This window comes from Vipera berus (genome assembly GCF_964194415.1).
Source record: "Vipera berus genome assembly, chromosome: 1".
In the NCBI taxonomy this organism is placed as follows: domain Eukaryota; kingdom Metazoa; phylum Chordata; class Lepidosauria; order Squamata; family Viperidae; genus Vipera; species Vipera berus.
Window position 1 is genome coordinate 119,338,314 of NC_138202.1, and position 13,032 is coordinate 119,351,345.

Here is a 13,032-nt window from a genome sequence, read left to right on the forward strand (position 1 = left end):
ATTAAATCTGAAATCTGAAGAGCAACAGAGTCAAAAAAAAGCACAAAAAACAGTACAGATGATAAGTAGCAGCATTCGTAATAAATCCCAATGACACAAAAATAACAGCATACAACCAATGATATCATCACCAAATGCCAAAAGATGCATTTGCATTTTCATATCTTAATGATATGTACACTCCCTCTCCACTGTAAATTCATAAATGAAGTCATCTTTAAAACAAAAATTGGAATGCTCCAACTTACCCAAATTTAGGCACCTATTTTCTGCTTTTTTATTATTGCAAAGTGAAAATATCCAGAAACTAGAAAGCAAAATAATAATAATAATAATAATAATAATAATAATAATAATAATAATAATAATAATAATAATAATAATAATAATAATAATAATAATTTTATTTGTATACCGCCCTTCTCCCGAAGGACTCAGGGCGGTATACAATAAAATGTAGACATTCTAACTGTTCCTTTTGAAGCTTGACACCACAGTCTACAGAGATAATGGCAACAAGATTCAGATATAACCTTCAACTATCTCCAGCAAGGCAGGCAAGCTGTCTGTTTTTAAAATTAATTTTCTGCATGGATTTTATCAGATTGCAAGTGATTCTAAACAGCAGTTGCATTCAAATGTGACTGAACAGAGTTAAGAATTAAACAGCTTCTTGGTACCTCTCAGGTACTTAACACACAAAACTAGTGCTCTTTGCACTATCAGAATAGAACTGTGACAGCAGGAGAAGAATAAATTAGCCTTCCAGAAACACAGATAACATTAGATGAGCTTTATAAAAGTAAGTGAAACATTTTCCTTCTGTGTTGACCACAGATTATAGCAAGATGAGGCTTTGACAACATTTATTTTCAACTAAACATTAAATCCCAACAATGTAATAGTTACAGTTTTCAAAGTTTATCAGGACAAGAAATTAAACCTTTTCCTAGCTGTGAATCCTTTATACATTGGATTAAAATTTAAGGCATCCTAATTAGAAGTTTCCCTTATTATTTCAAGAAGAAAAGATGCAGTTTTATTGAAACCTTGCTAGAGATACAAAAGTCTCTTTTCCAACAGGCCCAGTTCTGACACTAATACACTTTTCTCCACCATTGATATGACATGTCATTAAACCAAGGTTATAATTTTAAATCCACTTCTAATTTCCTAGCCAAAATTACATTTTTGCTCCACAATTTTCTCATGGCATTCTTTACCTCCTCATTTCTCAAGGTGTAAATTAATGGATTGAGCATGGGAGTTATAATAGTATAGAAAACAGCCACATTTTTGTCCTCTGAGAATGTGGTTGAAGGCCTCATGTAAAGGAAGATGCAGGGGCCAAGGAACAGAATCACAACTGTGATGTGAGAGCCACAGGTGGAAAGAGCCTTGAGACGGCCTTCAGAAGAACGAGTTCTGATTGTGAGTAGGATAACAATGTAAGAAACAGTCAGCACAAGGAAACAACTGAGGGAAATCATGCCAGTGTTGGCAATGACAATAAGTCCAATAATGTAGGTATCAGCACAGGCTAATTTCAATAAAGGGTGAACATCACAAAAATAGTGGTCGATTTCATTAGGCCCACAGAAGGGTAGCTGTGTAGTAAGGAGCGTCTGTATCATTGAGTGTACAAACCCACCCAGCCATGACATAAACACCATCCAACTGCACACCCTCTTGTTCATAATAGTGGTATAATGGAGAGGCTTGGAGATTGCAATGTATCGGTCATATGCCATCAGTGTGAGGAGAAAAATTTCAGTACAACCAAGAAAGTGACCCCAAAAAAGCTGTGTTATGCAACCAACAAAAGAGATGGTTTTCTTCTTCACAAGGAAGTCCGCTATCAGTTTGGGAGCAGTGACAGAGGAGTAACAGATATCTATGAAGGAAAGGTAACTGAGAAAGAAATACAATGGAGAATTCAGGTGGCGACTGCTCTTGACTGTGACTATGATCAATAGATTCCCCAGCAGAATTGCCATGTAGAAGATCAAAAAGATTCCAAAGCAGACTTTCTCTAACTCTTCATCCTGAGTAAGCCCCAACAAGATGAATTCAGATACATTATTTTGCTTCTCCATATTCTCAAAGCTAGATAATGCATTACAGCATATGATATAAAATTAGGAACACTGTCGATTAAAGGTTTAGGGTTTGGGGGGGTTACAAAAATGTATATACACCAAATGCAGATTGAAAAAAATCTTGAGCTGGATGTTCTCAACTCCTGATTCTTTCACATGCAAGGAATCTTTACCCTAAAATTTAATGAAGATAAACAGTTGTCAGAAAATTAATATGTATTCAGCAAATCAGGGAAATCACTTTAGGAAGTACTGAAGCACAGCAATATCATAGGACATTGGAGAAACGTTTCTTAAAAAAAAACTTTGCAACCTATACAAAATGACTTGTAAAGTCAAATCAGAAATATGTAAAGCCATATGTTTAAAAACACCAAATACATTTTTTCAATGTTTATTGAAACAATCATGGTATCATTCAGTCATACAAACAACCCTGTCAAAAATATTCTCATATCATAGATAATGAAGAACAAATTTTTCAGTCCTCTTGTCTCTTGTTATATATGGGTTTTTCAGCATCTGTTGCAGAGAATTGAGTTGTAATATACAGTACTGCTAAATAGGAAGGCTCTCGAATACTGGAATGCCATGTCTTGCTGCCCTTTTTGTTTTTTCCACCTGGACTAAGTCCGAATAATTAAGACTACAATTTGGTAACCACTGGCTTAAATGGAGCAGTAAAGCATAATGTGACTGAGATGTAAACATTTAGACAAGCATTAAATGGCATTAAAGTTCTTACTAGCTAGCAATCATCTGGCTTTCTACAAATACACTCCTATGTATTTGTAAGGCAGTGGAAGTTTAAATGTTGGCATACATGCAGTTAGGCTCTTCAACTTAAATGAACTTATTCTACTACTATAAAATCAAACTCCAATTATTGTCTAATTAGTTAAACAGAGCTCAGATGGGAACACAAAGAGCATTTGTGTTATAGATTGTATCAGAGTATCGAAAACTATAAAAATGTTATATATAACCAGCGTGTTTTCAAAGCATCGAATAGTAGCTAACAGCATAATCTGAATGCAGCACATTAAAAAGGATACCAATAACCTCCATTATTACCTGATTGGTTGAGGAATCTCTAGTTTACAGGATCTTCCAGCTCTACCAAAGAAGCCCTCACCCTTATTCTCTCTCTTGAGCAAGCAGAAGAGTTTCCATGAAGCTCTTCAATAAATAGGTTTTTGAACGCTTTGCAGTTCTGCTTATCTACATCATTCCCGATTCTGTAAGCCACAGTATGCTATCTTCAGCTGCCCACTGTATAAGAAAACCCCAATTGAAACCAAAGGCATATCCTCTTTCTCTCTCTCTCCACCGTAAAGAGCTGCGTTTACAGGTTACTTCCCTTGCCTTATTAAGAACTATGAAATGAAATGTTTAAATCGGTTCGGCCATTACATCACTGATCCAGTTAACAACCTCCCAGAAGTATTTCAATCTTTCCCAATAGAAAATAAATGCTAAATATGAACTTTTAAACATACAACTCTTTTGAATTTATTTTGCAATAGTTAATTAGCATCCATTTGAAGTGAAATCTTATAGCAGTCTTTTTTTAAATAAATCTTTATTTACATTTCGTGTTAAAAACACACCATACACCAACAAAGACAAAAAAATATTTACAATATACAGAAAACAAACAAATCGAAAAATTGAAAACCATTTCAAAAATTTCAAATTATATCTACTTCTAAACTGACAATTATATTCCACTCATTAAATCTCTTATAACTATCCAACTCCAAAGCTTATTCATTAACAAAAACTATATCACTTCATTTTTGACCAACCTCCAAGCCACCCTCATTTCTTTAATCTTTTATCCATCCAAATATACCATTTATTCCATGATAGAAATGCTGGTGTCTCTTCTTTACCCTTCAACGTCTTGGTCAATGTATCTGCTTCTGCACAATCAAGTATTCTCCTAATTATAGCTTCATCCGGCAGTGTATGATTTGCCTTCCAAAATTGAGCATACCCCATCCTCGCCGCCATTAAGATATGTAAAACTAAATACCATAATCCTCTCTTAATATTTCCAGGTCTGAAGCCAAGCAGATACGTCTCTGGTTTAAGATCAACTAAACACCCTGTAATTTCCTCTATCCATTTTTGAATCCTCATCCAATATCTAACCACTTCCGGACATGTCCACCATAAGTGATAATACGTGCCAATCCCTTTACCACACTTCCAACAATCGGCCGACAATCCAGGGAAAATTTTGGAAAGTCTAGCCGGAGGGAGATGCCATCTATAAAGCATTTTGTATATGTTCTCCTTATATAACATGGAAACCACCAGCCTCATATTAATCCACCAAATCTCTTCCCATTTCTCAAGTCAAAGTGCATAACCAAAATTCCTCCCCCAGGCAATCATCACGTCTTTTACCACCTCCTCCCCTACTACCCTGGTTAGCAACAATTTATAGCACTTAGATATCATCCCTTTCTCCGGACCCAGCAGAATCTTATCTAATTCCTGCAGATTCAGATAAATACCCCTTCCTTCCTTATCCTTCTTATACCTTGACTGAATCTGCAGGTAGGCCCACCACTCTAGTTGAAACCCTTGCTGATCCAGATATTGTCACGTTTTGAGTTCTCCCCCACTATCTAAAAGTTCTTTGTAAGTTGGTCTTCTTCCCTTCTTGAGTAGGGTCGGATGGGTCAAGGCTTCCAAGGCTGATAACCAACACGGAATTTGCACATAGTACTTGGCCCTTATCTTATCCCAATTCTGAATCAGTATATCCCTTATGTAATGACGAGTAAACTGTTTGCTTGGAGGAGTACCTTCCCACCAAAGAGCAGCATGCCATCCCTGCAACAAATCGAATCCTTCCAAACTCAACAATCGATTATTCCTTAAACCTATCCATTCCTTGCCCCAAACTAAAAGGGCAGCCTGATAGTAAAGTTCCCAATTCGGCAGGCCAAGGCCCCCTCTTTCCTTAATTTCTTGCATCATTTTTTTCCAATCCTGGGCCGTTTCCCCTGCCATACAAATCTAGAAACTACCCCCTCTAACTCTTTGAAAAATTTCATCGAAAGTTTAACCGGTGGGACCTCCGGTGGCAACACCGTGCTGAATGGCGGCTTTCTCTGGCTGCCCGTCCTGAGGCTTCATTAGATCCACAGAGACGGTGACAATCAGCTGTCCCATGGCTTGTAAACTTCCTCCTCGGGAGAAGAGGGGAGGTGAGCTCTCCTCCGGTAGTGGTAGAGCTCCCTAAGACCTCCCAGAAATATCTGGGGTTCGGAGGGTGAGAGCTCCCACGGAGCCCGAGGCTTTCTCTGAGTCCAGGATGCCTTTGCTCCGAAGCAGGGGTGAAGCCAGATGCTGCATCCACATCTGCAGATTATAGTGATTTATGATTGATCTTAAAGCAGACAGAGCTGACCAGGAGGAGTAAATTTGCAAGTATTTAAAACTTTAACTCGGGGTGCTTTAATCTTCGCCATACACAAACTTGACTTTGAAAGAGAAAGGATGGTGCCAAAATGTTTTTTTTTCTTTGAAAGAATAAAATGTGAAGATTCTGTTAAAGTCTAAACAATACATTGGATTTTAGAGTTTTAAAGATTTTTCTTTTTCTTTTTCTTTTTTGGATTTTATTTTTATTCTGAAGTGCAGAGGGAAAGTGAAAGTGATAAGAGAAAGTGAATTGTAGCAAGTTGGAAAATGGCTTCAAGACGGCAGGCAATTCCTGTTGTTTCTAAAACTTTAATTTCCTCTCCCGTAACACAGCCTGCAACGCAATCCACTTCAAAGCCCAGATCCCCTCCCCCCTCTCCTCCACCACCAGCACTTACACTTAAAGACCTGCAGGATGCTTTGAAGCTTCAAGCACAACAAACGGCTCAACAAATAAAGGAAGAGGTGGCTGATCTTCTTGAGTGTAAAAATAGAGAGATGAGAGAAGACATTTTGCTTGCACTTCAAGGGCTGGCTGCACATATTGAGCTTTTAGATGATCATGTGGATGAGGTTGTGGAAAATAGTGAAAAACTTGAAAATAGAATTGCTAAAGCGGAAAATAAAATTGATAAAACTGAGGATGAGGTGATTATTTCACAATATAGAGACATGGAATTTGCTTTGAGAATAAGGGGGTTGAAAGAAAACCCTCGAGAGGATTTACAAGAGGAGGTGATTAAAGTTATAGCTCCCATCTTGGGATGAGATCCTAAGGAGCTATCAAGGGAGGTGGATAAAATTTTCAAGGTCAATTCCTGGATTGCGAGGCAGAAAAATTTACCTAGAGATGTGGTGATTTATTTTTCTAAGAGGTCACTTCGAAATGCAACCATCCAGGCCTTTTATCAACAGAGATTTCAAATTGCAGGTCAAGATATTATAATTTTGAAAGAAATACCTCCTAAAATATTGAGAAAAAGGAAGGATTTTGGTTTTTTGTCTGATGAGCTTAAAAACCGACAGATTCAGTTCAGATGGGAGATACCTATTGGAATAGTGGTAAACTATGCAGGAACACGATTTAGACTTAATACGATTGCAAAGGCAAAAGATTTTTATACCTATGTCCTGAAAGCAGGTTCACCACCATCTCCATTACTTAAAAGAACAGAAGAGACTTTGGAAGATAAACAACAAGTTGAAGGGGCAACATCACAGTTTGTTGGAGAGGCGCAAGTGGCTGAATCTACTGAACAGAGTTTGCTGTTAAAGGGTGATCCAAAAGAACAGAGAATGACATGTGCTGCACATAAACATAAAGAAAAGGAGCAACTGAAACAGAAGATGGACTCTGGGCCTATGATACAAGGCCCTGTTACTACGGAGCTGGTGGGAGGGGCGCGACCGAAGAGACCAACTGCGGATCTTCAGGCAGTGTTCCAGAGGCTCCAGGTCGCTAAGAATGGCGATAAAGCTTTTGACATGGAATGTTAATGGCTTAAATTCACCACAAAAAAGAAAGAAAGTATTTCACTACCTGAAGCAACATAAAAATGATATTGTTTGTTTACAAGAAACTCATATTTGTGCAAAAGATCAAAAGTACTTGATTAATTCCCAGTTGGGATTACACTTTATAGCATCTGCTCCAGATAAAAAGAGTGGGGTGGTTATTTATCTAAGAAGAGACTTATCTGCTACATTAATTGAGTCTGATCCACAGGGAAGATATGTTATTATTGAATTATTGTTACAAGGCAAGAAAATTCTCATTATTGGATTATATGCTCCTAATCAACAGCAAAGAAAGTTTTATAAGTTTTTACATGATAAATTAACTCAATTGGATTATAAATCTGTTATTTTGATGGGTGATTGGAATGGTGTTTTGGATTCAAGCAAGGACAAGAAGGGATCTTCTAAAAACTCTCCTAAGTATTCTAGATTGCCTAAAGTTTTTTTTATTTGAAAGATGATTTGGAATTAAGAGATATTTGGCGGGAGCGAAACTTGGAGGACAGAGATTTTACTTTTTTCTCGGACAGGCATCAATTGTTTTCCAGAATTGATTTTTTTTTAATTACTGGTGATCTTATTTCCAGGTTAAAAATGTCAAGATTTTTCCTAGAACATTGTTGGATCATAGTCCTGTATGGATGGAGCTACTTAGGGAAGATGAGATCAGAAGATCTTGGAGATTGAATGAAAATTTATTTAGATATGATGTACTTTCAGAGAAATGTAAAGATTATTTGAAAGAGTTTTTTGTTTTGAACATGCATAAAGGAACACCAATTGAAATGGTTTGGGATGCTAGTAAAGCTTATATGAGGGGGATTTTGATTTATATGAATAATGGTCATAAGCGTAAGCAGATGCAAAAATGTAAAGAATTGGAAGAAGAGATTAAATTGAAGGAGAAAGCTTTTATTTTGAATTCATCAGACAAGAGACTAAGGATTTCAATAAATTTGTTGAAAGAGCAATTTAATATGTTAATGGCGGATCAGGTTGCAACTAATTTGTGATATGCGAAATATAATACTTTTTGTAATGCAAATAAGCCTGGTAGGTGGCTAGCTTATCAATTAAGGAAAAAACAGAAGTTACGTACTATAGAGAAAATAGAATATAAGGGTAAAGAAACATATCAACAAAATTTGATTAAAAAGGGTTTTTGGGATTTTTATGTAAAGTTATATGCTAGCAAGAATATACAAGCCTTAGATATAGATAAATATTTACAGGAAGCGCATATTCCTATGCTTTCATATGAACAACGGGAAGGGATGAATTGTTTAATTACTTCTGAGGAAATTATATTAGCAATTAAACAGTTAAAAGTGGGTAAGGCTCCTAGTACAGATGGCTTAACAGCAATTTATTATAAAACCTTACTTGCAGAGATGGTAGAACCTTTAAAGGAATTATTTAATAATATCCAGGCTAGAGGGGAAGTGCCTCCATCCTGGAGAAGGGCTTTTATATCATTGATCCCAAAGGAGGATCAAGATCTTACTCAGCCTAAGAATTATAGACCTATATCGCTTTTAAACACAGACTATAAGATTTTTGCAAAAATATTGGCAAATAGATTAATGCAAGTCTTGAAACAAATGGTTCATACCGATCAGTCTGGATTTATAACTGGAAGATATATGAAATATAATGTAAGACAAATAGTTAACTTAATTGAATATTTGGATAAGAATAACCAAGCATTGATATTTTTGGATGCTGAAAAAGCTTTTGATCAGTTGAATTGGCAATTTTTATTGAAAGTTGTGGATAAGATGAATTTTGGGGATAAATTTTTGCAATCTATTAAGGCCATATATCAACAACAATCGGCGCAAATTATAATTAATGGGGGATTAACAGATGCATTTAAAATTGAAAAAGGTACAAGACAGGGGTGTCCCCTGTCACCATTACTGTTTGTCTTAACATTGGAGATTTTATTGATTAAAATTCGGGAATCACCTAAAATAAAGGGAATAAAAATAAAGCAGAATGATTATAGGTTAAGAGCATTTGCGGATGACTTGGTTGTTACATTATCCCAACCGATTCAATCGGTTATAGATTTGATGGAAATTATAATTCAATATGGGAAAGTTTCAGGTTTTAAGGTAAATAATATTAAGACTAAAATATTATCTAAAAATATGACCATGAATGAAAAGGAAATATTAGTAAAATTGACAGGTTATGAAATAGTGAAAAAGGTTAAATATTTGGGAGTATATATTACAGCTTCTAATGTGAAATTATGTAAGAATAATTATGAGATGTTATGGTTAAAAGTACAAAAGGATTTAAATAATTGGACAAAATTACAATTATCTTTGTTGGGAAAAATTGCAGCTGTTAAAATGAATGTTTTACCAAAGTTTCTCTTTTTGTTTCAAATGATACCTATTTTGAAAAAGGATGCTAATTTGGATGTTTGGCAGAAGGGTATTAATAAATTTATTTGGGCGGGGAAAAAACCGAGAGTTCAACTTAAGGTTTTACAAGACGCATGGGAAAGAGGAGGACTTAAGGTGCCTAATTTGAAATTATATTACGATGCGGTGGTTTTAACACTGGTTAGTGATTGGCTTAATTTAACAAATAAAAGTATACTATATCTTGAGGGATGGGACTTATTATATGGGTGGCATGCATATTTGATTTATGATAAAAAAAAAGTTGACAAGGCTTCTAAATCTCATATTTTAAGAAGTGCTTTATTGCGTGTTTGGAAAAAGTATTATTATAAGTTGAATTATAAAATACCAATTTGGGGGATTCCTGGAAACGCAATGGGTGTGAATTTGGATATGATTTCTTATAAGCAATTACGTAGATTGGTAGGGAATGAATGGCAATTAAGGTCGTTAGCTGAGTTAAAACAAGAAAATATTTTACAGTCTTGGTTTCAGTATACTCAACTGCAAGCTAGGTGGAAGTTAGATCAGAAGGTTGGTTTGACACTGATGGATGAAAATTTGGTAAAACAGATTAAAGATCAAACTTGAGCGCATATAAAGAGAATTTATAATGCTTTAATAGAATTGGATTCGGAAATGGAATTAGTGAAAGACTGAATGGTAAAGTGGGCTCAAAATATTCAAGAACTGATTCCATTGGATGTTTGGGAGGTAATTTGGGTTAGAAATGTAAAATTTACTCAATTTTAAGAGAAAAGTTTTATAAAATGTTTTATAGATGGCATTTGGATCCTAAAAAGCTGTCTTGTATGTATTCCAATTTACAGCCCAAATGTTGGAGATGTGGTAGTTTGGACGCTACTTATTTTCATATTTGGTGGACTTGTAGAAATATAAAAGCTTTTTGGATTAAAATTTGGTGGAACATCCAAAAGATTTTTAAGAGAAAGATAAAGTTTACCCCACAATTATTTTTATTGGGTGTTATTACAGATTGTGATACTAAAGAAATTAACTTGATGTTGAATTTGATAACAGCTGCAAGGTTATTGGTAGGGCAATATTGGAAGAAGGACTGCCTGCCTACTATAGAGGAATGGATGCTTAAAGTGTCAAATTTAGCAGAAATGGCTAAGAGTTCTGCTTATTTGAAGGATCATTCACAAGAAAGATACATTTCGGTTTGGAGAAGATGGATAGATTATATTCAGAAAAAATATGGGACAAAAAAGTTTCATTTAGCTTATGAGTAAATTTTAGATTGTTATAATTTATTTATTTATTTATTTATTTATTTGATTTGATTTGTATACCGCCCTTCTCCCTAAGGACTCAGGGCGGTGAACAGTGAACATAAATAACAGAATGCACAAATAGTTATCTTAAAACAATAATTAAAACAGAACCCGTCAGACCAGACCGGATTGCTTAAACAGATATGTTTTTAGGTCGCGTCGGAAGGAGCGAAGGTCGGGAGCCATCCGGAGCTCAACCGGTAAACGGTTCCATAGGTCAGGCGCACTCACAGAGAACGCCCTCCCTCTGGGAGCCACCAGACGGCATTCTCCGAAAGGCGGCACCCTTAGGAGGCCCTCTCTGTGGGAGCGCACTGGACGGAGGGACGTTGACGCTGGCAGCAGGTGATTCCTAAGGTACTCCGGACCCATGCCATGTAGGGCTTTGAAAACCATTGCCAGCACCTTGAATCTTATCCGGAGGACAACTGGGAGCCAATGCAGTTCACGGAGCAGGGGTATTATTAGCTATAATAATATAGATATATTATATGGTATTATTATTGTATCAGTATAAGTTGGATATTTTTAGATTGTTTGTAGTTATGTTATAGGTGGGTTAAAGTGCATTATGTATTTGGTTATTTATATAGTTGGTTAATGTTAGTTAGATTATGATTATTATATATTTATAACCCTGTAATCAGCTTTGGGAAGTGGGGGAGGAGGAGGGGGGTTTAGGGGTGGGTTGGAGATGGGATAATATTGTAACTTTTATAAAACTTTTCAATAAAAAAAGACACAATGTATTTGTAATGCATTCCAGAATAGCATAGCACATTTATGATTTAGGTTTTGATGCCCTCTCTCTGATATTACTGTTGAAAAGCACATAAAAGTATGGAGGCTTAGAGAAAGCTCTATATTCTATGGTACCAGATGAACAATAGCTGAAAATTTCTCATGATCTCAAAGTTATACTTTAAATATTTGCCTGTATCACTTCCTTCAAAAACAGCAGTTCGGCAGTATTCTGCTGTTGCAAGGAAATGTCTCCCCTATTAATATAATGACTACCGTAATTTCCGGCGTATAAGACGACTGGGCGTATAAGACGACCCCCTACATTTCCTGTTAAATTATAGGGTTTGGGCTATACTCGCCGTATAAGACTACCCCTCTTCCAATGCACACCAAATAAAAATTAAAAAACATCAGATTTGATTTTAATATGGTAATTTTAATTCAAATGCTTATGACATGCAGGTACTTAGTAGGAAAACTGTCACTTATAAACATAAGGCTGTTTGTCATCAAACATGTAAACATAAAACAGTGCAAGTGGATTAAACTTAATAATAATAATAATAATAATAATAATAATAATAATAATAATAAGAAGAAGAAGAAGAAGAAGAAGAAGAAGAAGAAGAAGAAGAAGAAGAAGAAGAAGAAGAAGAAGAAGAAGAAGAAGAAGAAGAAGAAGAAGAAGAAGAAGAAGAAGTTGGAAGGGACCTTGGAGGTCATCTAGTCCAACCCCCTGATCAGGCAGGAAACCCTATACCATTTCAGACAAATGGCTGGCCAGTCTCTTCTTAAAAACTTCCAGTGTTGGAGCATTCACCACTTCTGGAGGCAGGTGGTTCCACTGGTTAATTGTTCTAACTGTCAGGAAGTTTCTCCTTAGTTCTAGGTTGCTTCTCTCCTTGACTAGTTTCCATCCATTGCTTCTTGTCCTGCTTTCAGGTGCTTTGGAGAATAGCTTGGCTCCCTCTTCTTTGTGGCAGCCCCTGAGATATTGGATCACTGCTATCGTGTCACACCTCACCCTTCTCTTCGTTAAACTACACGTACCCAATTCCAGCAACCCTTTTCCTATTTTCCTAATTCACTTTTTCACTTTTCCTAATTCACTCTAAAGCTTTCCCTGCGCAGAGCCTTAAGTAACCCCAGCTGCCTGCAATTAGTGCAGGTTCTCATCCCACCAGGCTCAAGGTTGACTCAGCCTTCCATTATTCCGAGGTAGGTAAAATGAGGACTCAGATTGTTGGGGGCAATAATCTGACTTTGTAATAATGCTGCTTGTGGGGGGGGGTGAAAGCTCTAATAGGCAGGCATATACATAGAATGAAGGCTATTGCTAAGCACATTGATTTGTGCTTTAAATTGTAAGCCTTCGGAGAAGGGTGGGATATAAATGGGATTTTTAAAAAAGACCAAATGGGAGATCCGCTCCAGGTTTTCCAGCCAGCCTGCCCAGTTCCTGAGTCAAATGTGTCCTTAGAGCTAAGCTGCTGCTCTGGCTATTCATTCCCCACC

At 36.3% G+C, this 13,032-nt stretch overlaps 1 protein-coding gene across 1 annotated transcript; it reads right to left on the reverse strand.

The window, feature by feature from the left end:
• Positions 1-1,145: 1,145 nt before the first annotated feature.
• Positions 1,146-2,096, reverse strand: LOC308672838 (olfactory receptor 4S2-like; the record flags this gene model as incomplete). Its single annotated transcript, XM_081336046.1, has 1 exon — positions 1,146-2,096. The coding sequence occupies one exon, from the start codon at positions 2,094-2,096 to the stop codon at positions 1,146-1,148; it is 951 nt and encodes a 316-aa protein (XP_081192172.1).
• Between the last annotated feature and the right edge of the window lie 10,936 nt (positions 2,097-13,032).